The sequence below is a fragment of the Chelonia mydas genome, chromosome 10 (assembly GCF_015237465.2).
Source record: "Chelonia mydas isolate rCheMyd1 chromosome 10, rCheMyd1.pri.v2, whole genome shotgun sequence".
NCBI lineage: Eukaryota > Metazoa > Chordata > Testudines > Cheloniidae > Chelonia > Chelonia mydas.
The window spans coordinates 63668657-63695480 of record NC_051250.2 but is presented as its reverse complement, the minus strand read 5'-3'; the positions used below and the strand labels follow the sequence as shown (position 1 = coordinate 63695480).

Below are 26824 nucleotides of genomic sequence, written 5' to 3'. Positions count from 1 at the left end.
GAGGGCATGATCAGGATATATTAGAGGAAGAGAGCCTTGCAAATGAAATAGGGTGAGTTTGAATGCTCAAAGACTCAGATTTGCCTTCATCATATTTCCCTCTCTGTACAGAGAAGACGATTCCCTAGCCATACACCCACTCTGAAGTTGAGTGTGGTAATGGAGATGACTGAAACCAAAAAGAAAAATGGGAAGATCTCAAATTTTCCCCAGCCTTCAATGAGTAGCTTTTAATGCCTACTGAAAAGTTCTCACATGAAGTGGAAGACTTTTTTTTTTCTTTATATTAATTTAAAATTATTACCTGGGATAAGAATCTGCCTCATCAACTTCATTTTCACAAGAGTCCTGTGAACCATTTCTTCAGCAAACCAATAGGGTACATTTAGTGACCATGCTGAATGAAGTTACAAGGACACACAAGTGAATTCACATAAAGTGCAGTTCTACTCCAAAAGGTGATTGGACGGGATCCTTGCCACCCCTCCAGCCCCTTTGCTACTACAATATGATCAGACTTCCAAGAGGCGGAGTCCCTGCGAAGGGACTCAGTGGCACAGAAGATGAATGAGACGGGTATTTCTGGTTACTGTTGATTATGGAAGCTCTGAAAATTATTTTCCCACTGTGCAATGAAAATAGTAATTAAACCCAGAAGGGGATTGTGAGCAGTCATTACAGAACCTAAGGCTGCAGTGACTGTTTTTAGGGTGAACTATTGTATACCTTTCTGGGAGGCCAGGATTGGGTGTCCATTCTCCTGTCTCTCAGCCCCCTACATGGCTAAGCAAAGACCAGTTGCTGATGAAAATCTGGGAGGTAGGCTGTGTCTAAACTTAAAACATTACAATGGCACAGCTGCAGACATGCCACTGTAGTGCTTCAATGTAGACACTTAACAGTGCAACGGGATGGGTTCTCCCGCCACTGTAGGTTGTCCACCTCCCCCAGAGGCAGTAGCTAGGTCAATGGAAGAATTCTTCCTACAGCTGCTGTTGCCCTAGGACTGTCTACACCGGGGAGTTAGCTCAGCTTAACGACGTCTCTCCGGGGTATGGATTTTTCATGCCCCTCAAAAGATGTAGCTGGGCCAATATAACCTTTCAGTGTAGACCAGCTCTTCGTGTACTCTACATTCTGCAATAGGAAAGACCAAATGAAGAAGTGAAGATAATCACCAAACCAGTGGTGCCTAAGCCAGCAATTTAATATATATGGTGTGGGTGAATCACAGAACCTAATGAGGTCAGAATTGGATACTCTTAAGACAACTACACATAGGAGTCTCAAGAAGAAGTAATTCAGGGCTGTTATGCTTGGTTAAAGATATATTATCGGACACTCAGAAGAAAGCAGAGTTCGGAAATCCGAGTGGGATTAGGGGATCAGAGATGGAAGCAAAGAATTAAAAAACAAAGCCCAGAGAAAACATCTGCAAGCAGTCTTAGCAGTGAGGGGACGAGAGAGGCTCATGACCACGTGCCTCATTGCCAAAAAACCTTGAAAAGAAAGCCACCAGCACTGGTGTGGGATTTTCCTTTCTGACTCAAAAGGACAGCAATAGTACAAACAGCTGTCTGCAGAACAGTAGGGCATGCAGAAAAAGTGCCAATGATGTGCACTTCAGGGGATGAATTTAGTCATGAGGCATGTTTGTTACACTGCTTTACTTTGATTGGCTGTGACTCATTAAACACATAAATGTCTAAAGCCTGGTGGCCATTGCAGTTACTGTGTGGTCACTTAACAGGCCCTTTGCAATCCATCACAGCTCTGCTTGTCTAGCTGCAGTTTTAAAATATGCTAAAACAGGCAGGACCACTGCTATACAAAGGACTTTAAGGAACAATTATTCAAAAGTGTCTTTGCCAAAATCTGCATGCTCCTTTTGTGTCTGAAAAAACAGCATTTACACTTACAGTGAACAACTGCACGTGCAAGTGCCTATTCTGCCTGCACGAGCATTTCTGTAACACCTACCAATGTGAGTTTGTACGGTTGCATGTACATCTTTACAGGGGCACCCCTTTCTGAAAAATCCTGAGTAATCATAAGACATTTATAGATTCCTGGTTCTAAGGTACCATGGGATGAATCTGTGACAGACACGATAATATCCTGCCCAAACCTTATGGAATGAAGATAAATATGATTGAATTAGATTCAATGCTTTTGGGTACATTGTATTAAACATGCAATTGTTTGTGTGATTTTATGTAACTTAAGATGTGCTAATGTAATTCCTCTGCTTATCAGCCCTTTGGAGAGGTTTGCATCTAATTCAAACTGGATTCTCCAGGGACCAGCACACACACACAAAGGATTTTTTGATTAAATAGCCTGGTTTTAAACAGGCTCCAGGCCTTCTTCCTGATCCAGCAAACGGACAGGACCCCGGTCCACAAATAAGGACCCCTGGTCCTTAGAAGGACTGGGCCTATAGAGGGCCCCATAACACTGTGTGCTTGTTCTGAGCTGAGGCTGTGATGAACTTGAAACCACAGGAAACCTCTTGGTGGGGTTTGAAGGACTTCTTCTGCCAGAGCCCATTTTAGGCTTGGGGTGATCTCTGGTAGGTTTATTAGCACACATATAGATTCTTCTGTTGTTTTCTCTGGAGTGCTTTTACCATAAGAATATAATAGGCTTGCATAGGAAGTGCTGTGCTTATAATGGTGGACAATTAGTCTATTGTTAGTCTCCAAAGAGAAAGTAAGCAGGCTTGCTTAAGCAGAGTTGCTTGCTTGGATATGACAGTATTGTCAGGGGCTATGCAGCCTGAAACTACCCTGGTAAGAAGGGAGTGAGGTGCATGTCTCCACTCAGAAGAGATAACAGCCAAGGGAGCCTGAAGCCTAGAGTGGGTGCCCTTGTGGGACCATAACTTACACTGATGTAATTATTAAACATAGCATGCCAGATCCCACAGTACTTACTCAATTATTACTCAGTCAAATTCCCAAGAACTTCAGTGGGAGTTTGACTGAGTAAAAATTAGTGAGGATCTCAAATATGGGCCCAGTAAAGAGATTTTCCTGAATAAAGCTGACAGCTCTGTGAATAGTGATTAAAACCTAGAGAACTTAATTCAGTGACATAAGGAGGCAAGTAAAATAGCACTGAAAAATATAAGAAATGTTATCAGGATCAACCATAAGAGTCATGTGTATCTGGGAGTCAGAGAGCCAAAAACTGGTAATCTAACTTCATCATGTTGTTATGCTATAACCTTTCAAAGAGCAAGAGGAGATGGGTCATGCAAAAAGGTAGAAGCTAAAGAACATGCACGGCTCTCTCAGGTGAAAGACAGCATTGTGGTTGCTAATAGTTCTGAAAAGAAAAATCAACAACAATGTTATAATTAAAAACCACAAGTGGAACAAAACATACTGTTGCGTCTGTTGCCCTCTATCTTCTTATAGGGAACAACAAAATTGCAAATATTAGTTTCTTCACCACAAGTCAGATAGCAGCAGGTAAATAAAAGTGAAGATCCTTAAGAACTGCCATTATAATTACCTGAGACCAAGCCCCACACTCAACTTTGTACCAGGAGGCTGAAGGAAGGGGCCCAAGGGGCAGGAAAATTCCATGTGCCTCATTTCCTGTCCATCACCCCTGTCACTCTGAGGGGAGGCTTAGCAGGTCTTCACACAGTTCCTAGGAATCATGGGGAATGGGATCTGCTGAGGCAGAAACTGTCCATGTGACGATTCTTGCCTCTGCTGGTACCTCCATTCCCTGGCAGCCCAACCATTGACTGGGTTCCCTCTACAGGTGCTCAGTGAAGATGGGTTGCCATGGAAGGGAACTGTGGATTTCAAGCACCAATAATTCTGCCTCAGATACCAACATAGTTAGCAGGGGACTTGAGTCTGGAGTGCAGTCTGTTCTCTGCTCATCCCCAACCCCTAGCAGAGCCCTTTTGGTCCTGAACACCTGTCAGGGGGCATCTGCAGCGTGTCTGGGGAAATGGAGAGTGACTGGGTAGTTGAGGAGGCATTTGCATGAACTGGTTGAGATCTTTGTGCACAGAGTCCCCTGAGTGCAAGAATCTCTGGGAGATGATCCAGCCCTTGATGAAGAACACTGAGCAATCTAAAAAATGTCTAGACAGTCTGTCTCAGCATCTCCTCCCCCCTCATTAGGGGGAGAGGGAGGGCTGCCAGCCTTGTGTGATACCACTAGGCAGGTCCTCCAAGATCTTGCCAAGGGCCTCCAGCAGAGAGAGGGAAATGAGGATCTCATGATTTAAATATAAAAATGAGCAGAAAACATATTTTGGCGGTGGGAAAGTCTCAAAATTTCCCACTATATTCTTACTTCAGACAGCAACAGCAAAAGACAAAAAACCTTTGATTTTGTTTAACCTTTCGCTTTTAGTAAGTTTAGATTTTAGTGAAAACCCTTTTTGTAAGGAACTGAAATGCAGAAACCCACAAAGAAACAGTAAGAAGGAGCCTGAACCCTATTTTAGCAAGTTACAGTCTAGTGTTTTCTGAACTAAGGTTCAGTTCCTACTGCAAATTGAAATTTCTTTCAAACTGATCATTTGATACTCTTTCCACCTTCTTAATGTTCAGTTATGCAAATCAAACTTTTCCAGGCAAAGGTAATTTTTACATGGAATCAAAAAACTGGAAAAGAAATCACACTTATATTTTTGATTTTTGGCTTGTCTTTCAGATATTGATGAATGTTTACAGAATGGCCGGATCTGTAATAATGGACGGTGCATAAACACAGATGGCAGTTTTCACTGTGTTTGCAATGCTGGCTTTCATGTGGCAGTCGATGGAAAAAACTGTGAAGGTAAGAGTTTTTTTCTGAAGTTATTTCCCATCGGTAATTACAATTCCAAGAGATTACTCACTTTAAAAAATAATAAAAAGTCTTTGGGGTGGAGGGAGAGAAGGAGCTGGGAATCAAATTTCTAAATACCTTTTCCTGTGTCTGGGAGGGCAAGTAAACCATCCTTTGCAGCCAGTTCTGGAGCCGTGGCTTGGCAATTGGCAACAGGATGTCTGTCCAGCAAAAGAAATAGTTCATACCACTATCACAAAATGTAGAGTTCCTTTGATGGGAGTGGTATGTTTTAGAGTGGAGCATAAGTCACACACTTCATGATCTTACTGTGAGATTAACAGCACGCTTTAATGGAACTTTATTGGGTGACTAGCAATGTGCTTCATGTGGATTTAGTTTGGTCCAACCTGCAAAAAACTAGGTGTTTCAAAATTTGAAAATGTGAACTTAACTGATGTGTTCCTACCTCATAGACCTATAGTGAAAAAAATGAAGAATGTTCTTTATCATGCTTCCCAAGGTCCTTGGGAAAGTTCCCAATGATCTATTCGTATGTTAAAAGAATTTCAAGCACTGTTCTTAGAAATGTTTTTGGCAGAATATTATCTCAGTGATTCAGCTCAAAGACTTAGTGCCAAAATTCCTGGTTGGGATAGATACACAATTTTTTTTAAAAATCATAAATAATTTTGGTCAGACTTAGCCTGTAAGTAAAAAGAAACCACGCTATGTCTAGGAGTATAATTTCTATCCAAGACAGCTGCAAAATTAAGGAAAATAGCATGATTCTGAATATATTGTAATGTCATTATGATCCAGGGATTTTATGTTAGTAGTGCTTTTGTTAATCCTTGGTAGAGACAGATATTTTAGGGATCTATTTGTCCTGCTCCCTTTAGGTTTAATTTAACACTATGGACTTCTCTTTAAATATCAAATATGTAACTACGTCATCTAAATACAAATGAAAATCCATTGTTACCCAAGGCCTGACTTCTTCCTTTCCCACTAAACTCCATGTGCTAATAAGAACCAGAGCAGTAATTATGACAATCTGATAAAACATTTGTCATTCCATTAAGCATGTTGCCAGAATGTATCTGAGCACTGTGTATTGCATCAACTTCTAAACTCATTGCATCGGCTGCACTGTAATAGATCAAAGTTTGCTCTCACATCCAGTTCTCATTAAAGACCATGGCAATTGTGCTGCACATGTAAGATTATAAGTGTAGCCTTTTAGATTAAACTGATGACCAGTCCTGATCTTTGGTAGATTTAATGGGACCAATTCATTGCTGTCTTGCATGCTTATTTATACCAGTGCAGAATAAATGCAAAGCAAAGTATAAAATGTTACCAAAATGAGAGAGAGCATTGATGTGAATGATTGCAGAAGGTGCAGGACAGCAACGAATTGACCCCCTTTAGCTCTCTTTTAATATCCCAATTAATACTTTACTATATATGTAAGAGTTGCGGAGAATTTGTCTATTATATTTATAACTTGTGTGTCAGCATTAACCAATAGATTACTTGTTTTGAAATATTGAAAATGTTTTTTCTTCATATTACAACCTAGACATTTCTCAGACAATAGCAAAGTATCTTTTATGCTATACAGCGAGGTCACAGAGGATACCCCATGCTTGTACAGTTCAGTGGTTAGTCAGCAAGTATTTTAATAGGTAACTTGTCACCGAAAGAAAGTGAAGTGATACTTTTATTTTAAATGGAAGCTAATGATCAGAATGTTAGCATCTGAAGAGAGCCCCATTGTATTTTCCTGTGCAGATTTGAGCAACATCCTAGGGAGTCTACATAACACAAATTTGGGACTAATGGGGGTTAGAGAAATTTTCACTCCTAACACAATCTTCTCCTCCATCCATCTGTAGGTGTTCTTATTTTAATGATAAAAAAAAATTGTGATTACCTTTCAGCCTGGAGGTTGCCTATAGTCAAGCTCTCACATATCTGAAAACCATACTTCCTCTTCACCAAGGGAGGTTTAGGTCTCAATTAAAAAAGCCACAAGGGTTTTCCCAGGTGGCAGTTTTAAGGATTTCAAGAGGCTGAATGTCTTTTTTGTGCTTTTCAGTGATTTCAAACCTATTCCTTCATCGACAAATGATTCATTGCTACAAATATGAGTAATTTCTCTGGGGCATCCTCCACACTGGATTTTGATTCCATCACCTGTTGATATTTATCATAAATTCACACAGCCACATAAGTTTGGTTTGGTTCATTATCTTGAGGAGGGAGTTAACAGAATCTCTCTTATTGTTTCATCAGTGTGAACATTTGTATCCATTGTGTGCAATTTCAGATATGGATGAATGTAGCATAAGGAACATGTGCCTTAATGGGATGTGTATCAATGAAGACGGCAGCTTTAAGTGCATTTGTAAACCTGGTTTCCAGTTAGCATCTGATGGACGTTATTGCAATGGTGAGTATTTGACAATAGTGATTACAATACATTAGTGTTTTCAAAGGGCCTGTGATTCATATCTCTGTGACAGCTTAAAGAATCACTGAATTTCTTCCTACTCTTCCACCCCACACTGACCCTTGAGACCAAGAAGGATTCAGCAAGTTTTGCATCAAATAAATTCTTTAATCAGCTGCAAAGATCTGTCATGGACCAAGGCAATTTCTCCTATCCACAGTGTTAGCAACGCTCCCAAATAATCAGTGGGAAATGTTGCTTGAGCGAAGACTGAAGGATTTGACCCAATGACACTCCTGGTCTTTACCTGTAACATCTTCTGTAGCTTGGTTCCCACATGCTTTCCCTTTTCTTGTCTTCTCCTGCTCCTCTCTCCTTGGCCACCCAGACATCCTGACTCTCTGCCCTCCTTGGATCTTTCTCACACTCCTGTCTCTGTGCTTCCCACCCTGTACAGCACCCTCCTTGGTGGGGACCTAGATGAGAGTACCACAGTAGTTTAGTCTTTCCCCTTTGCTATGATAATTCATCTCACCCTCACTGGATGACAATGTAGCATTCTCTTTGCTGGCTATGTCATCATAGTTTCCGTCCTGTCCCTTAAAGAACTGGAAGTTTTCTGTGTATAAATCTCATATTTCAACAATTTTTATAGGCACAAAGCAGAAGTTGAAGCAAGGAATAAACAAACGCTCAGCCAAGTTCCTTACTTTTTCTTTTTAAAAATTATAAATCTTTTAGCTCTGGGGATCAAGTCAACAATACCCTAGGGTAATTTTAAAAAAAACTCAGCTCATTGAAGCACACTTGAGGTTTGCTTCTTTTTTTTTTCCCCTGAAGAGCAGTAATAAAAATCATGGTTTTGATTTCAGTTAATACTCTGTTTTTTAAAGTATCGTTAATACAAAAGACGAATGAATGTGAATCCATGTCTTAAGGGCTGGATTGGAACCACACCTTGTCTGAGAACTTGGAACCAGATCAGGTTCAACAGATCTCATAGAGCTCTGAAAAGCGAATACAATAATAATTTGACACCTCTCCTACTGAAGCTGCAAGGCAGATCTATCCAGAATTCAGGAAACTGGATGAGAGTTGCATGTTTTGTGCCAGAGAGCAGCTTATTCTCATAGAGCCTATAGGGCTGTTTGTTCAAGATGGTCATAGAAGAAACAACTCTCCACTAATTTCTCAAACAAACATGTAACTCCCCCCCACACACACACACACTCCGCTGCCTCTGCCCAAGTGTCTCCTCAGCCTTGGAGCTTAGTCACTGGCTGAGCCAGCTGTAACTTGCACAGACACACAGGAATGCATTTTGGTTCAGTTTTGTTTTGGTTTTTGAGAATGGGCACTCGGCCTCTTTGTGTGTTAGGGCGGGAGAGGGAAGGGTGATAAGGATGCAAATGAGAAGTAGAGGACTAAGAACTTGTCTTTTTCTGTATGTCAGTGTCTGAATGGGCAGCAAGAGGAAATACAAACATGGGCAAGACACTAACTCAGACTTAAAGCCCCATGATAGTTGTCCTTGCCTCAGCACCACTGTCTCGTGACTGCTCTCTATTTGTTGTGGACACACAGCTGCCATCACTAATAATGTTGGCAGCCACCAGCAATACTGTTCCTTCATCTCTTAAAGCAGATGTGGCCAGTAACACTGTATCTGCATCTGCCGTCATCCTAGCATGAAGAGAATCACTGCCAATGTCTCAGCTGGTGAGGGTGCAGAATGGCAATGGAATGTGGGCTCATAGGTGGGTGGAAGGTTGCCGTGGCATAAGGCCCCTGGAAGCCATCTGCTGCAGAACACCAGTGTCACTGGCATGAAGTTTGACATGTGGTGCCACCAGCAACCTGAGCCCCCCACAGGGACTTATTCCAAAAGCCCTCATTGACTTTCACTTTTGGCATAATCATCTTAATGATTTTTTTAAGTGAATTTCTGCAAGGAAATGACCTAGATCAAAAGTTCAGTAGATAAATTGACTCATGGTCTTAAAAAAACAAACCTGTGATTCGCCGCTTCCCCAACCTCAGTTGTGTGCCTGAGGGCCAAACAGTAGTGAGGATCCAGACAAAAAGGTATTCCTGGCCCAGAGAAATGTTACTTCTGTGCATCAAAGGGAAAAGGTTTGAAAATTATCCAAAATTGCAGGCAACTCAAATGATTCCTGCTGAAAGCTGGAACAGATTTTGCAATAAAATAGAGGGTTTCCCCCATTACTTTTCAACACTCATAGTAAACCTTGAGCTCTAAGAATGAGCACATAAATAGCCAGGAAAGGTGAGATTGTTATTTGGTCAAAATCCATTTTCACTTTGCTTTCAACTTTATATTCACCTCAACTATCCCTCCTCCCCACCTCCAACCACAGACCTTCCTGAAATAACATTTATTAGCTCCCAGAAATACATTGTGGCTAAAATTAACATAATTCCCTATTCAACTTCTGTCATCACATTAACAGCTACATGTGTTTTAAAAAATCTGTTTAATGATTTTTCCTGTTGATTTTATTGCTCATCCTCATTAACTCCTCTCTGTATACACCATTACAGAGTAAATGGTTTCTTTCTGGCTAAAAAGTAGTATTTTCAGTAAGTAAGCGTTGCGTGCCAGATTTTTGCACTGCATGCACCTACACAAACACATGCAATTGCAATCCTAGAGCCAGATTCTCTTCTGGTAAACCTTTGTTGAAGTCAACGGTGATACCTCAGTTTACACTAACTGAGAATCTGGCCTCTAATTTGCACATGCAATTACTATCATTACACATGCAAGTTGGGTATGTGTGCACAGAAACTGACAGCTATGCAGGAAACTGGCTACAGTTTTGGTGTGAAAGTATTTTGCCAAACTTGTTGGGGGATCAAAAGGAATATAAGATCTACAATATACACCATCCCACTCTTATAAGGATCTCATTTGATGCACCGTAAGCTGAGTTTTGAAACACGGGTGCCGTAAAAACACTTTCCTAACCCCTTGTTAGGATGTCGAAATTGACCCTTAGTTCCATAAAACTGGCATTTAAGTATGTGTAGGGGGCATGTATCTGGCTGTCTGAAAAATTTCACTCAAGCTTTAATGAAATAATGTACCCAAAAGGAATATTACACCATAGTTGTGAGTATTCCCTGTAATACAGAGGACATTAAACTTATTTACCATGACAGTTCCTTTTATGATATTTTACATGTTGGGCGCATTGTTGCTGTTTTATACATTTAATAAATGGTTTCACCTTCAGATCACAAATCCTGCCCTGGTCAGCAGGACTGAAAGTGAATGTTTAGTGGCCTGTGAAATAAGTTGTTTTCAGTTCAGAATTTAGGGAACTTGCTTGCACATCTGAAAGGTCCTTCACAGTTGCCACTAATTGGCAATCTAAGTGGAAAGGACAAAGACGGATTAGACATGGAGAGTGAATCCTGTAGATAAGTTTCTTCAGAACAAGGTTGAGACATGCTGGCTAAGTCAGTGGGGGACAACTTACAGTTGTTGGGGTTGTCAAAATGTCATCCTTTCATGGAAGGAGGCTACATAGTCCAGTCAGAGCCAGAATTTGGGTTTTATTCCTGGTTCTGTAATAGGCTTAATGGAATCCTGGCCACGTTGAAGTCCATAGGACTCTTGCCATTGATTTCAGTGAAGCTAGCACTTCGCTTGATGTGTGTGATTTTTTGGGGCAGATCACTTTACCTCTCTGTGCCTCAGTTTCCTGATCTTTAAGAAGGTGGTGATCATGCTTACCTATCTTTGTAAAGTGCATTGAGTTGTACGGAAAGAAATGTGTTTTATATTCCAGTCTTTATTTTTATGAAGTTACAAAACATTTTTAAAAACCCACTAAAACGAGAAAGGAAAAATATACACATTTATGCTTGTTCAGTTCTTTCTTTTAAATAACCCCTAAAAATAAACTTTAGAAAAAGTTTAAGATGACGTTTTATAGAACGTGTATACCTGCTAAAAGGATTTGCTTGTCATCTAGTCAAGAACAGTCTCCACTGATACACACTGTGGCCCAAATCCTGAAGTTCTGTCTCAGCTTTTACTCCAACAAAACTCTACGAGAGTGTTGTCTGAGTAAGGACTGAGTGTAAAGTAGGGAAGGAATTCATGATTTATCTGTCTGTTTGAAACAGAACAAAAGCTTGCAGGCTAACTGAAATTAATTTAGCCCATGTAATCAAATATAACTTCTATTAAAAATATATTTTGAACAAGGAATCTTGGATCATACAAGCTATGTTTTGTGTCAAACAACACAACCCAAGAAAAACATAGAGGTGTTTCACTCTCAATTTTCACTTTTAAGGTCAGAAAAAAAGGAAATTGTCATCTGTTGTTTGAGAGTTGTTCTAAAGTGATTATTTTGTAAGTGTTATACATGCTTCCAAACAATATTTTAAAACATTCCCTCTGTAATTCCTAATTGTAGAAAAATAGCTTATTCCCTGTGTCAAGAAAATGCTATCTCTGCTGGCAGGGTATGCAGTCTATTAAAATGTTTGACTAATTTGACCTCCCAACTCAAATGTTAAATAGTTTTAACCTTGTGTTTCAGTGCAACAGGACTTATTGTTCCATGTAGCTATTGTTGGACAAAGATGATAGCTTTTATTTAACAGTTGTTCAGGGTTCAGTTCATTAAAAAATTCCTTACGAGGCTGGTGTGTAATTTTCCCATTAAAAAATTTATGTGAAGGGCTGTAACAAGCATCTGATATAAAAACCCAATTGTCATGCAGATCACCACGGGGACATGATGTGTGGGCTGGGCTTGGACGCTTAGCATTCAGAAGTGCTCCCAAAAACTGAACACACAGCAGGAAGAAGAAAATTCTTTGGGGGCCCCGTGAAGACTAGTCATAGGGGTCAAAGCTTTAATTTGCTATCTGGCCTGATTTCTTACAGCACAAACTAAATGGTAACACAGAAAGGGAATGCCCTGTTAAACACTACACAAGTCCTTTGTCTTAACAGTCATGGTTTCCTCCTTCCTCCAATTCTGTTTTTGCCTGAGTGACCCTTATTTTGGATTATGCATCTCTTGGGAACATATTAGGAAAATGTAGCTCTCTTAACTGGAGGAAAATCCACGGAAAGCAGGATATTTTTTGCCCTGAATTTTGCTCTTTGTGCTTCATAGAATGAACTAATGTTGGAGGGTTTTTTATTTTTAATAAAAAAAAATTGCACTCATATTTCATTTGGTGAAGTGATTTTTGTTTGTTTTTATTGAATACATTGAAAATAAGCCTTACAAATGCAAGTTTCAGTCAGGCATTGAAGATTGTTTAATTTAATTTCTAATAAAGCTTATTCTGTTCTTTAACAGACATCGATGAGTGTGAGACAGCTGGAATATGCATGAACGGGCGCTGTGTGAACACTGATGGCTCTTTCAGATGTGACTGCTTCCCAGGTCTTGTAGTTGGACTAGATGGACGTGTGTGCGTTGGTAAGACAAACTCATTGTGAGACAAGTCACAATTAACTAACTGAGCAAAAGCATTAAAATTGCAATGATGGACACACCATGGTTTAGCTCATAGCACATACCACATGACACTGGATTGGTAGGTGCTCCCAAACTAATGAATGTCTTTATTTGTGAGGCTCACTATAATTGTTCACTTTTCTCTATTTTCTTTTTCCTTTCTTTTCTTTTCAAAAAATTTCTCGGGCAAGGTTCTTAGCTGATGTAAATCAGCATAACTCTATTAAAGTCAATGGCACAATATCAATTTACATCAGCTGAAAATCTGGCCACTGTATTTTAAAACAGGTGCATAAAACCGTTCGTAAGAAGAAGTACCTCCCATTAGCACATCACTGCTTTACACAAGAGAGAAATTCTCCCAATATCACAATATTTTTTAGTTTTGTCATTAACATTATAGATAAAATTTTCCTATCACGTAAATTTCTTCTATGTCAACATATCAGTTTTTTTTTAAGGTGGGACATGAGAACTTTTCCAGTGTCTAGAGATCTATCTCTTTGCATAACCAAGAAAAATTACCACCCATTTTAAAATAATTTGTAGTCTCGTAGATTGAAAAAAAAAATCACGTACCTTGTATAGGCCCCAATCCTGCAAACACAGAAATGTGTAACTTTATGCACAGGAGTAGCCTGGTTAACTTCTTGTTTGTTAGTGTTTCAAGGATCAGGGCCAGAGGTCCTATGTCCCATCTGCTTACCCCCTCTTCTTCTGTTTACTGTTACAAATTATGTGAACTTCCAAATGTCTAGCCCTTTTTTTTGACCTACGAGTTATCAATTTAAAACAAAAGCATCCGTGTTTTTGCTTTTGTGCATATTCTGTCTCTCTAAGGAAAAACAGTGAAGTGGCTGCAGTGTGGCTGCAGATTCTCACTTTGTTTTGGAGATAGCTTGTGGGCCATTTAGAAGTCAGGCGGCAGAATGGAGTTGCTTAGCTCAGCATTTCTGTCCTGACCCTTATATTGCACAAAATACAAACTCACTGGGCTTAATCCCTGGAGTTTCACAAGTGATGAATTTGGGCCCATGGGTGCTGGAACAGAGCCAGGATAGTGGGAGTGCTGAGAGCCATTGAACCAAACTGTATACCCTGTATATAAAGGAAACCTCTTCACGCCAGGGGGTGCAGGAGCACCCCTAGTTCCAGCATGTATGTTTGGGCCTGTATGAGTCAGGAACAAATAATACATTTAGATAGAAACAGAAGGAAAACAATTTGATGTAAAATGAAATCACCCTTTAAATCTGAGAATAAAGTGGAATATTCCAAAATAACATTGTTTATATAGTTTTTTTTCCTTCAAAAATGGTGTGACAGCTCAGAGTGTTGGTTTGTGCTAATCCGCATTTCTGGAATCCAGTCATGTGACATGGGTCAATGTTATGAAAAGTTAATGCCCCTGTCACATGACTGACTCCCAAGACTACCTTTCGGTCTTGAAGCCATCCTATATTCAAATATATATTACTACAGTGGTTGCCCGTTAAAAATTGCAATTACCATGCCATTAAATAACGATAATAATAATACAGATATACCTACATACATACATTCTTCACATGGAAGTTGCAAGATTTCATTAATAAATATTTTAAGATGAAAGGTCCCAGAGTAATGTAAAATTATCTCTTGTTTAATAGCCTGGCTGAATTGTTCAGTTTTCAAAAGCTGATTTTTTGACAGGCTATCTCTATAAGGGCTCAACTTAGTAAGCTTACTTTAGCATGCAGTAGCTATGGAGAATTGATTTTCCTCAGCATTTTCAGCCCCTGTCAGGCTTACAGTGCAAAGAGGCAGAATTCTTTGCATTGAGCTGAGCACTAAGTGATGAGAGAGGTTATATCGGAGTGAGATCTACTGAGAAAATGATGAGCAAAAATTATATATTTCAGCTATTTCACAGTGTTTAAAATCTGGTTTTAAAGGTGTGACTGAATATATTTTGATTTATGGCATTATTCTTGTGACTCTGCTAGATCCCTGATGGATTACGTTTCTCATTTAGATACGCACATGCGAAGCACATGCTATGGTGGATACAAGAGAGGTCAATGTGTTAAACCATTATTTGGCGCTGTTACTAAATCGGAATGTTGTTGTGCCAGCACTGACTATGCCTTTGGAGAACCTTGTCAGCCATGTCCTGCTCAAAATTCAGGTACTGTATGTTTAAGAAGTACGAAATTTGACCTAAACTTTTCATTGATAATTAATTTTTACAAAGGTCTCAATTCTGACAGTATTAAAATAGAAAGTCACATGCATTGATCCTGTCATTCATAAATCCTAAATCTGGAGAAGTGTAACCTCAAGTACATGACACACACATTGCTGTGTCTTGGAACATCTGCTACTGTGCATGTATGAAGAGTACAGGGGTGAATATTTTTTTAAGAGGCATAAATGAACACCAAGAATCTGGCCCATGATCACTGCAAGCATTATGCCAGATTTTCAAGCAATGGCCTCCATTGTTGTCAGCATGAATAACTGTGGACACAGTTTTGACCTCAAAATTATTTGTGGGCACATTTTAGGTAACTGAGGGTGTCTGAATAGTTAATTGTACCTTCTGTTCTGGATAACTAAATGACCTAAGTTGTGTCCACAAATAACTGGGATCAGTCAAAATCATGTCTTCCAATTGTGGATGCAAAAAGGGGAGCCCAGTGAAGGATACTTGAGCCTCTAACCCGAAACTCCCCAAGACAATACCGTTCACTTCTTTGGACCATAACTACACTCTGGCAAGCTTGCAATCCTAGTAATTTTCGCTGTGAAGGTGCTGCTGCTAGAAAAGCACTTTTTACAGGAACAGTGTGCTGACACGGTCCCGGGACAGAAGCCAGTAAATAAGACAACGGGGATCCCTGTGCTGAGCCAGTTGCAGAATCAGGGCCATAGTTAATCTATTGGTTCTCTTCACTGTCTACAAATGGTTTCAGAGTAGCAGCCATGTTAGTCTGTATCCGCAAAAAGAAAAGGAGGACTTGTGGCACCTTAGAGACTAACAAATTTATTTGAGCATAAGCTTTCGTGAGCTACAGCTCACTTCATCGGATGCATTCAGTGGAAAATACAGTGGGGAGATTAATATACACAGAGAACATGAAACAATGGGTGTTACCAGACACACTGTAACGAGAGTGATCAGGTAAGGTGAGCTGTTACCAGCAGGAGAGCGGGGGAGGATGGGGGGGACTTTTGTAGTGATAATCAAGGTGGGCCATTTCCAGCAGTTGACAAAAACGTCTGAGGAACAGCGGGGGGGGGGGAATAAACATGGGGAAATAGTTTTACTTTGTGTAATGACCCATCCACTCCCAGTCTTTATTCAAGCCTAAGTTAATTGTATCCAGTTTGCAAATTAATTCCAATTCTGCAGTCTCTTGTTGGAGTCTGGTTTTGAAGTTTTTTTGTTGAAGAATTGCCACTTTAGGTCTGTAATCGAGTGTTCAGGGAGGATGAAGTGTTCTCCAACTGGTTTTTGAATGTTATAATTCTTGATGTCTGATTTGTGTCCATTTATTCTTTTACGTAGAGACTGTCCAGTTTGGCCAATGTACGTGGCAGAGGGTCATTGCTGGCACATGATAGCATATATCACATTGGTAGAGGTGCAGGTGAACGAGCCTCTGATAGTGTGGCTGATGTGATTAGGCCCTATGATGGTGTCCCCTGAATAGATATATGGACACAGTTGGCAACAGGCTTTGTTGCAAGGATAGGTTCCTGGGTTAGTGGTTCTGTTGTGTGGTGTGTGGTTGCTGGTGAGTATTTGCTTCAGGTTGGGGGGCTGTCTATAAGCAAGGACTGGCCTGTTTCCCAAGATCCGTGAGAGTGATGGGTTGTCCTTCAGGATAGGTTGTAGATCCTTGATGATACGTTGGAGAGGTTTTAGTTGGGGGCTGAAGGTCATGGCTAGTGGCGTTCTGTTATTTTCTTTGTTGGGCCTGTCCTGTAGTAGGTGACTTCTGGGTACTCTTCTGGCTCTATCAATCTGTTTCTTCACTTCAGCCGGTGGGTATTGTAGTTGTAAGAACACTTGATAGAGATCTTGTAGGTGTTTGTCTCTGTCTGAGGGATTGGAGCAAATGTGGTTGTATCGTAGAGCTTGGCTGTAGACAATGGATCGTGTGGTGTTGTCTGGATGAAAGCTGGAGGCATGTAGGTAGGCATAGCGGTCAGTAGGTTTCCAATATAGGGTGGTGTTTATGTGACCATTGCTTATTAGCACTGTGGTGTCCAGGAAGTGGATCTCTTGTGTGGACTGTAGGTTTAGAGGGCTGAGGTTGATGGTGAGATAGAAATTGTTGAAATCATGGTGGAGTTCCTCAAGGGCTTCTTTTCCATGGGTCCAGATGATGAAGATGTCATCAATATAGCACAAGTAGAGTAGGGGCATTAGGGGACGAGAGCTGAGGAAGTGTTGTTCTAAGTCAGCCATAAAAATGTTGGCATACTGTGGGGCCATGCGGGTACCCATAGCAGTGCCGCTGATTTGAAGGTATACATTGTCCCCAAATGTGAAATAGTTATGGGTGAGGACAAAGTCACAAAGTTCAGCCACCAGGTTTGCCGTAACATTATTGGGGATACTGTTCCTGATGGCTTGTAGTCCATCTTTGTGTGGAATGTTGGTGTAGAGAGCTTCTACATCCATAGTGGCCAGGATGGTGTTTTCAGGAAGATCACTGATGGATTGTAGTTTCCTCAGGAAGTCAGTGGTGTCTCGAAGATAGCTGGGAGTGCTGGTAGTGTAGGGCCTGAGGAGAGAGTCTACATACCCAGACAATTCTGCTGTCAGGGTGCCAATGCCTGAGATGATGGGGCGTCCAGGATTTCCAGGTTTATGGCTCTTGGGTAACAGATAGAAGATAGTTATTGTATTCAAGCGAAATATGCCGTAAAATGCATAGCACAGAAGGATCTCAAGATAATCTGGTATCTACTTTGTAGGCGAAGATAGTTCAGGATTTTTTTGATCTTAGTTTTAATTGGCAATCTTACAAAAAGGGACAGGGAGATGTAACCAGTTGGAACAAATTAGCCTAGTTTAGTTGACATGTGATCTTCAAAGAAACCTTGCTGTTCACCAGTTGACAATAAGCCACGTTAGTTAGAATAGCAACAAAACACCAGAATGTTATCAGAGTAGGAAAGAGCTTTTCCGTCAGTGTCTGTTGATACCAGAAAGAAAAGGAGTACTTGTGGCACCTTAGAGACTAACCAGTTTATTTGAGCATAAGCTTTCGTGAGCTACAGCTCACTTCATCGGATGCATACTGTGGAAAGTATCACGAAAAGCTTATGCTCAAATAAATTGGTTAGTCTCTAAGGTGCCACAAGTACTCCTTTTCTTTTTGCGAATACAGACTAACACGGCTGTTACTCTAAAACCTGTTGATACCAGTGCTCCCTTTTTACTGCACAGTACAGTTAAAACGTTTTGAAAATGTAAGGCCCAATGCCATTGACTTCTGTTTTATATTTGAATAAATTTAACAGAACATTTACACATGTGGAAGTTGTTTCTTCTGGGATCTTTTGCCCTCCTCTTCTATTGTTAAAGATGCCAACTTGTGAAGGGTAAAATATAGGACATCTTCAGCTTTCGAGGCAGGAGGGAGGAGAGAATTTTTCAGAAATAAGTTATTGTTTCAGGAGCCGAAGAACTTCCTCAAAGGAAGGAGTTTATCTCTTGCTGCTCAGAAACTCCTCCCACGTTAACCCTACAGCTCCATTCAAAATGTATCCTGCCCCTGTTCTAAAGGTAGCCATGTGCTGACTCCAGTGTGTGTTAGATTATTTTCATCTTATGTGAAAGTGGTTATGTGACTCAAGGCAGTGAAAGCAATCTATTTTAAATGTATGTGTGTAAGATTACTTCAGGCCCAATCTTGACATGGGAGTTTTGCCAGAACAAGGTGTTCAGCAGAGTCCCTTTGCAAGATGTTTAACCCAGGATATCTTTGTTTCAATTCCTTTGGGACCAGGGACTAAACACTTGATCCAAGTTATTGACAGTGTGAATGAGTTAGAACATCTGTTAAACATAGGGTCTTTGGTACACAAATTAAATTGCTCGTTATGATGGCAGTGGAACACATTTTGCATGTGGCAGTATTGGAAAAAAAAGAGAGAGACCGCTAGGTATATAGGGATGGCTGTTACTTAAATTAACAGCAGTGTAATTATCTGGGCAGTTAGCAAAATACATATGCGGTGGAAGGTGATGACCTGTATCTTGTGGTGGTATTTAGTCTGGTTATGGCTGTGCAGTGCTGTCTGAGCATTGTGAGCGCATCAGAAGAATTTAGGCATGCACAGAAACTTGTGAAACTCCTTGTAAAAATGAGTTCCTGTGAGTGCCTGAAAACTTTCCTGCTTCTCCACCTTACAGATAATCACATATCATTGTGGCCTGGATTTGTCACAAAATACACACATGTGGCTAATTTGCATGTCCCCTTTGTGTATTTTTGCTAAAATATCCTAAAGTTGATGAGCTTTAGAGCCAGGTGATGGTAATGACATTTTTAAAGTGATGGCAAGGTGCTTTGTTGCAATGGGATAATAAATCTGTTTGTAGGCGACCTTGCAAACAATTAGCTAAAAAGAAACCAAATAAACATCTATTTTTAATATTTTTCAGCTGAGTACCAGGCTCTGTGCAGCAGTGGACCAGGCCTGGATTTAGAAGGAAGAGGTAAGAGCACAGAACAGTATCACTTGAAATTTAGACCAGGGTAAAAGAGTCAATGCGATGAGTTACTGTAAAAGGGGTTGCTTTAGGGAAACAGTGAGAGGAAGGGTCTGTGAATGGTTTGCAGCATGTTCAAAGAAATAAGCCTAGGTTTAAACCCATGGAACGCCTCATTTCACTCTAATGGCTGCTCAAGCACATACGCTCATCAGGCTTACATAGGAATGCTCTTTGGGAGCAGCAGATTTGTAAGCCATGTATTTTTACTGCAGCATTATACATTTCATTATCTAGAGAACCCCAGCCTGCAGCCACGCAGAACAACAAAACACAGTGTGCATTTAGCTTACTGGATACTTTAACTAACATAGCCCATCCCCTGGGATGGTGCTGGGAGGCCTGATAAATCACCCATTTGACCTTAAATGCAGGGCAGATGTTCGTGAATTGCCTCACAAATAACTGTGTTGTGATGGATTGCTCCTCATTTTCAGCACCATAGCTGTAGCAGGGAACACCAGCTGTGAAGAGAGGAAAAAAGGGAACCATCAAAGAGGAAAATACTCTGTGCTGTTGATTCTCTCTTTATCCAATGATCCCTCATCCTCCCAACTTACTCTCCAGTGAGCAACTGGCCCATGGCACATTCTGCAGTGGGATCAGGAGCAATGTGTGCTCAGCTGTGCATAAAGCAGTGACTTCGTTTTAACAGTATTATGGTCCTGCAGGATTGATCAGAGATTAGCAGGTTCTTGTGGTTCCCTTTAAAGCTTTGTAATCTTAGAGCCAGTTCCTGCAAAGCCTTCCTCCTGCAAACAGTGCTCATGACTAAAGTCAGTGGGACTGTGCTGCATAGAAAGCAGGCAGTGTTCAGGAGTAAGGGCCACAGAGCACTACCCTGCAAGTGTAATGAAGTGGGCTATGCAGTGATTCCTTAGCACTCTGTTTTCACATGGGAGAACACTAGTTTAAGTGATTTCACGTAATCTCCAGCTCCTGTTTACCTCTGCAGGACTTCAAACACCAATGGGTTAGCGGTGGAGGTTAATCACCATGAAGGTGGGGGTCTTCATTCTTGGGAGAGTGACTTTCTGTATGGGAGTTCTTAATTAGAAAGGCATCCTCGTGAAAACGTGGAAACTCAATGTTCTTGATATTGAAAAAGATGACTTTTTCTAGTTTAGTGAATTTGATCGTCCAAAGGAAATCATGAACTTTGTTGTGTTTGTGCAGATATTAACGAATGTGCACTGAATCCTGATATCTGCCCAAATGGAATCTGTGAGAATCTGCGTGGAACATATAAATGCATATGTAATTCTGGGTATGAAGTGGATGCAAGCGGGAAAAACTGCATTGGTATGAAAGTTCCCTTTTTCCCTATCAAACCTTGATGTTTGACTCCCTCCGCCCAAGTGTTCCATTGATCCTTCCCATCCGCTCCACTGATATTCTCTGAGGCTTCACCTGATCTGTCCACCTTCCTGTCCGTGCTCCTCAATGCTCTTCCTGTCCTCCGGCATGCTGTGTCAAACTTCCAGCTTCCACAGTGTCCACCCCTACTTATTGCACGTCTTCTGTCCTACCCAACTCTGACTTTTCCAGCCACTCTTTCAAGCCCACCCAGTTACTGCACCAGTATGTTTCCATGCTTCATCACAAATCTTTTCCCATTTCTCTGAAGTCTTTCTCCTGACCTTCTCCATCTACTTTCCTGGCCTACTCTGAAGCTTCTGGGACTTTCTGCTTTACTTCCCAAATCTCCCTGCCCCTTGTAACGTTCTGCTGTTCTCAGCTGTTGCCTTCCCAGCTTCTCTCAACGCTTTTTGAGGTCTCTCTGACACGTCCAGTTCTGCCTAACTGCTCTCTGAGCAGGGGTGAAAGTAACTGAAAGGACTCGGTATGCCAGAGTCCTGAGCAGGGGGCAGGGCCTCAACCGGAAGAGGCGGGGCCCTTAAATCCCCAGGCCCTTTAAATTAAGATTTAAAAGGCCCAGGGCTCTGGGTGTGGTAGCGGCAGCTGGGAGCCCCGGGCCCTTTAAATCACCCCTGGAGCTACCAGCTTCAGAGGCGGCTGGGGGCTCAGGGGCAACTTAAAGGGCGTGGGGCTCCAGCCGCTGCTACCACAGTGGAGCCCCGGGCCCTTTAAATTGCCTGGAGCCACCGCCATTACCCCAGGACTCTGGCAGTGGGGCTCCAGCGGCGATTTAAAGGGCCCAGGGCTCCCCGCAGCGGCTGGAGCCCCAGGCCCTTTAAATCACCGCCCGAGCCCCGCTGCCAGAGCCCTCGGGGTAGTGGTGGCAGCAAGGGCGTTGGCGGTGATTTAAAGGGCCCGGGGCTCCCGGCTGCCGCTACCGCAGCGGAGCCCCGGGCCCTTTAAATTGCCGTCTGAGCCCTGGGGCTCCCAGCCGCCTCCACTACCTGGGGGCTCTGGCAGCAGGGCTCCGGCGGCAATTTAAAGGGCCCAGGGCTCCAGCTGCTGTCAGGAGTCCCAGGCCCTTTAAATCACCTGCCTGGGGAAGGCAGTCTGGTATGGCTTACAGGCTCTTGCCGGTACACCAGACGGGGCTGGACTGGCTTACTTTCACCTCTGTGTCTTGGCCTTACTGAAGTTCACCTATCCTTTATAGCCCCATGCCACCTTCTTGCAGCTTCTCTCAAATGACCAAACTCATGCAAAGATCCCCAAGGACTCTTGAGCTTTGGCTTCCCAAAGATCATGTCTGCACTAGCATTTTTATTCAAATTTCCCACCCCTGCAGCTAGTGTAGACTAGTCTCTTTCACCAGAGCATCTAACCCAGCCCAGAACAGGTCTAGAAAACATGGGGGTTTAAATGCCAGTGGCTACCAGCAGCCAATCTAAACTAGTGCTCTCACCATTTCTACAATCAGTAGAGCAACTCCAGCAGTAGTATGAAGGGTGAGAAATTTTCAAGATAATTTCTAATGTAGACAAGACCAAAGGGTGATTTTCAGCATTATGACTGTGCCAAATAGATAAATCTTTTAAAGAGGAAATGGCAAAACTTCTCTATTCATTAAAATAATAGAGAACTGGGAAAGGGAGGGAGGAAGGAAAGGGATCCAGAAAAATATAAACAAGTTTTTCAAATTTCCCCAATTTTAAAAAGAATAAAATAAAGTAAACAGGAAAGAATGAAATGATACCCAGGTAGTTTAAATTAATACATCTGTTATTGTTACTCTTACTTTCATGGCAGATCATCAGCAGTTAAGAAATAAAGTACATTAATTGTAAAATAAAAGGATATATCATCTTAATTTTTTACTTTCTGGTATGACTATAGTTACATTTGTACTGGGCATTTTTTTATTTTAAATAATTTCAAGGGCCATTCCTGTAAGCTATTAAACATCTCCAAGGAGCTGCTCTTTCAGTGGCTTTGCAAAACAATGCAAGGCATCTCTCTCTCCCCTCTCCACCCCTCCCCCACCCCCAGAAGATCAGTCCTAATGAAATGTGGCTGTTTGGAAACAGAATTATTTCATGGCCTCTTGTCAAGGCATGTTTTTTTCTCATAATGTTTCTAAATTTCATTGCAGACATTGATGAATGTGCATTGAACACGCTGCTGTGTGACAATGGACAATGCAGAAATACCCCTGGAAGCTTCACCTGTACCTGTCCCAAAGGATTTATATACAAGCCTGATCTAAAAACATGTGAAGGTAATTGATAACAGCCCATTACATTCTAGCTATATTAATTACAGTTTAAAACATTTTACCATATTACTGGAGTTCTTTGCCAGCCGTTGATACGATTTCCATTTAAGGCAGAATAGAATTGTTATATATTCTACTAATGCATAGAAACTAGTCAGTGTAAATTCAATCCATGAAAGCTTAAAATCTAATAAAATCTCCAGTGCAAACTCGAGATGTATTAATAGCCTACTGAGAACAGCATGGAGATTATCAATATTATAACTTTGACTCTGAATATAAAAAAAGAAAAAAAATAAGCTAGTTGTATTCCTGAGAGGGTTTCAGGGGTAAGGTTTTAACTTCTGCTGTACAGACACGTGTCAGATTTACATAACAAAGCTTCTTGCCCTATTTATTTATTTAGTATACGCAATGCAGGTAGTGATGCCGACAGTTAAGGTTTTTATTATTTACCATGTGGTAATGTTGAAAATGTGCCGGGTGTATTTGAAACACCAAGGAGGAGACAGTGTCTGGCCTGAAGAATGTGCAGTCTAGAAAGACCAAGGGAAATGATGGGTGGGGGACAAGAATGCAACATATGAGGGTTAGACAACATGATGGTAAAAACACCTGGGTCTGGTCTAAGTCAGCACTGCCCCCACCACTACCACCAGCGGAACTGCACAAATGCTTGTGACAATAGTGGAGAAAGTGCTAGTGTTGATGAGGCCCAAGTGTTTTAGAATAGGCTGTAAAAGTCCAACTGAGCCAGGTGAGTCCGAGTTTCAAATCCAGTTTGAGCCACAGACTTAACGTGTGGCCAAATCACTTGACCAACTCCGTCAGTCCAGCTGCAAAAACGGGCAGTTGGACCTCACTGAAAAAACCAGATGCCGCCGCTGAGTAGAGCTTTCCTGTCAAAGTAACGAGTTAGCACATTTTTTGGTCATGTATCCCATCACTCTTCTAGGAAGAGCACCATAGCTGGAAACCAAAATATCAAGAGACTTTCCTATCAAGTAGGAAGATTCTTTCTGTTTTAGCTAGATTGAAGGAGGCCTTCTGAAGTCTTACTGGCAGCAAAAGGCACTAATGTGAGTGTGTTTCTCTTCTAGATATTAATGAGTGTGAGTCTAATCCCTGTGTTAATGGAATATGCAAAAATACACTTGGCTCTTTTGCTTGTGAATGTAGCCCTGAAAGTACTTTGGATACAACAAGAACCATCTGCATAGGTATTTATTCATCAAAGATTATATGTTCATTAGTTGAAAATGTCCGGTGACATACAAATATTCTACACCAAGTCCAGAAAGCATTTAAAAATAACTTAGATAGATAAGTTTAGGGGAAAATGTTACAGAAAAAATGTTAAGAAAGTATTTGTTTTCACCATTACCTTGGGTACATGACTCTAGCTATTGGGAACACAATGTGTTTTTATATCAGATTTGAGAGAGAGGTGATAGATTTTGTGCATACTATACAGATGCACAGGGCCAGCTCCTCAAAACTATACATGCCCATTTGAGTGCTTCTACAAGGGAGGCTACCAAATGGGCACAGATTAGAATTTGAGGAAGGGCTAGTTTGTGACTTGAGGTGGAGCCTGAGCAAGAGATGCTGTGCAGGCTGTCCCACCCCAGGAATAACTCTGGAAGACATTGTGACTTGGAGATACTCCCCTGAGTCACATTTCCTCCACTGCTTGCTCCTGGGAGTCAGTAATTTACTGTTGACATATACCAGCAGTAAACTCCTAAACCCAACTCCTGTGCTGGCTCATCTTCTCTGGCCAGTAAGCAGTGTGGTGGAGACCCACCCTCCATTAAGTCCTCGCTTATTCTTTGCCAATCCCTGCCCACCTGCTCCAAGAAGGCAGGACATTAGCCCAGCTTACTCTCATGCACCCAGTCCCAAGGATCAACTAGGAGCGTAAGTGGAGTTCGGTCTCCCTCTTACTGTTCTTCATGGACATACAATCTGAGTCACAGTAAATATAGTGCTCCAGATTCTGAATGGTGCCACTGGGGTCAATAGACATAAAGTCAGTGGGAGCTGTAGGTGTTCAATACTGAGCCAGGTTTCAGGATGTGGCTCAGTAGAGGGAAGTGTACAATAAGAACCTTTTAAATATATTCCATTCTAATATTGTCAGTTATACATTTTGCATGCTGAAATTCAAGTATATTGACAAATATATTAACCATTATATATGTGTGTGTGTTGTGTATTTATGTGAATATATGTAATGCTAGGTACTCTGTATGGCAGCGTCTTGTGTTTTTTTTTCCAACAGAAACTATTAAAGGCACTTGTTGGCAGACTATTGTGAATGGAAGATGTGAAATAAATATTAATGGGGCAACTCTAAAGTCCCAGTGCTGTTCTTCGCTAGGTGCTGCGTGGGGTAGCCCATGTACACCCTGTGAACGAGGTAAGATCATTGGTTTATTCCAGGGGTGGGCAAACTTTTTGGCCCGAGGGCCACATCTGGGTATGGAAATTGTATGGCGGGCCATGAATGCTCGCAAAATTGGGGGTTGGAGTGTGGGAGGGGGTGAGGGCTCTGGCTGGGGGTGCGGGCTCTGGGGTGGGGATGAGGGGTTGGGGGTACAGGAGGGTGCTCCAGGCTGGGACCAAGAGGTTCAGAGGGCAGGAGGGGGATCGGGCTGGGGCGGGGGGTTGGGGCATGGGAGGGGGGCAGGGGTGCAGGCTCTGGGCGGCGCTTACCTCAAGCAGCTCCCAGAAGCATCAGCTTGTCCCCCCTCCCGCCCCCGGCTCATATGTGGAGGCATGGCCAGGCAGCTCTGCATGCTGCCCCATCTGCATGCGCCATCCCTGCAGCTCCCATTGGCTGTGGTTCCCAGCCAATGGGAGCTGCAGGGGCGGCACTTGGGGCAGGGGCAGCGTGCGGAGCCCCCTGGCTGTCCCTACCCATAGGAGCCAGAGGGTGGACATACTGCTGCTTCCAGGAGCCATGCGAAGCGGGGCAAGTCCCCGAACTTGTTTCCTGGCTGGAGCGCCAAAGCAGGGCAAGCCCCGGACCCTGCTCCCCAGCGGGAGTTCGAGTGCCAGGTAAAAACATCTGAAGGGCTGGATGCGGGCCCAGGGCTGTAGTTTGCAAACCTCTGGTTTACTCTGACAGTTCCTCTATATTCCTATTTAACAACTGTGATAAGAGTCATATTAATGGGTCTGCTTCCTCCTCTCCCCTTACATTTTAATTTATAAAAATGCATGAATACCCTAGTATTTCAGTCAGATGGGCTTGGTATAGCAGGTCTAAGCCTACAAAAAAGACAAGTGGTTGGGATTCCCAAAACTATTTGGCACCTAATTTACACTTCTAATGACTAAAACAGAGGCCAGTGACCATTTATGTACCCATGGCACATTAAAAAGTGATAGCAGACATGGTCTTAATCTCTAGATATGTAGGGCCAGCTCTGCACAAATGTTACATGTTGTGGGTTTGGCCAACAGGGCAAGGAGGTCAGCTAGCATTGGCTGGGACCTACAAAGCTACTTCTGTGCCTTGCTTGCCCTATTAAGAGATGGTATAAAGGAGTAGGTGTACAATGACAGGCAGGTATAGCAATTAGGGACACCAATGCTCAGTATTTCTGAAAATTTCAGCCAGGTCTATTTAGAGTCAGGCC

General features: G+C 41.9%; 1 protein-coding gene and 1 long non-coding RNA gene across 11 annotated transcripts in view; one reads left to right on the top strand and one right to left on the bottom strand.

Moving 5' to 3' along the window:
• Positions 1 to 5266, bottom strand: part of LOC119567176 — a 97269-nt gene extending 92003 nt beyond the window's left edge. For 2 of the 5 annotated variants that reach the window (XR_006284538.1, XR_005227035.2), the window contains exon 1: positions 4942 to 5266. This is a non-coding gene — a long non-coding RNA (uncharacterized LOC119567176). The remainder of the gene's footprint in view (positions 1 to 4941) is intronic. The other 3 variants (XR_006284539.1, XR_006284540.1, XR_005227036.2) reach the window with 3 other exon arrangements.
• The window catches only part of FBN1 (fibrillin 1), a 216199-nt gene that overhangs the window by 106183 nt on the left and 83192 nt on the right, over positions 1 to 26824 (top strand). For 4 of the 6 annotated variants that reach the window (XM_043524453.1, XM_037910538.2, XM_037910540.2 and 1 more), the window contains exons 14-22: positions 4687 to 4812; positions 7139 to 7261; positions 12613 to 12735; positions 14789 to 14941; positions 19439 to 19492; positions 20723 to 20848; positions 23055 to 23180; positions 24278 to 24397; positions 25462 to 25599. In XM_043524453.1, coding sequence (XP_043380388.1) covers positions 4687 to 4812; positions 7139 to 7261; positions 12613 to 12735; positions 14789 to 14941; positions 19439 to 19492; positions 20723 to 20848; positions 23055 to 23180; positions 24278 to 24397; positions 25462 to 25599 — 1089 coding nt within the window. Of the gene's footprint in view, positions 1 to 4221; positions 4383 to 4430; positions 4450 to 4686; positions 4813 to 7138; positions 7262 to 12612; positions 12736 to 14788; positions 14942 to 19438; positions 19493 to 20722; positions 20849 to 23054; positions 23181 to 24277; positions 24398 to 25461; positions 25600 to 26824 lie in introns of those variants that run through there. The other 2 variants (XM_037910541.2, XM_037910542.2) reach the window with 2 other exon arrangements.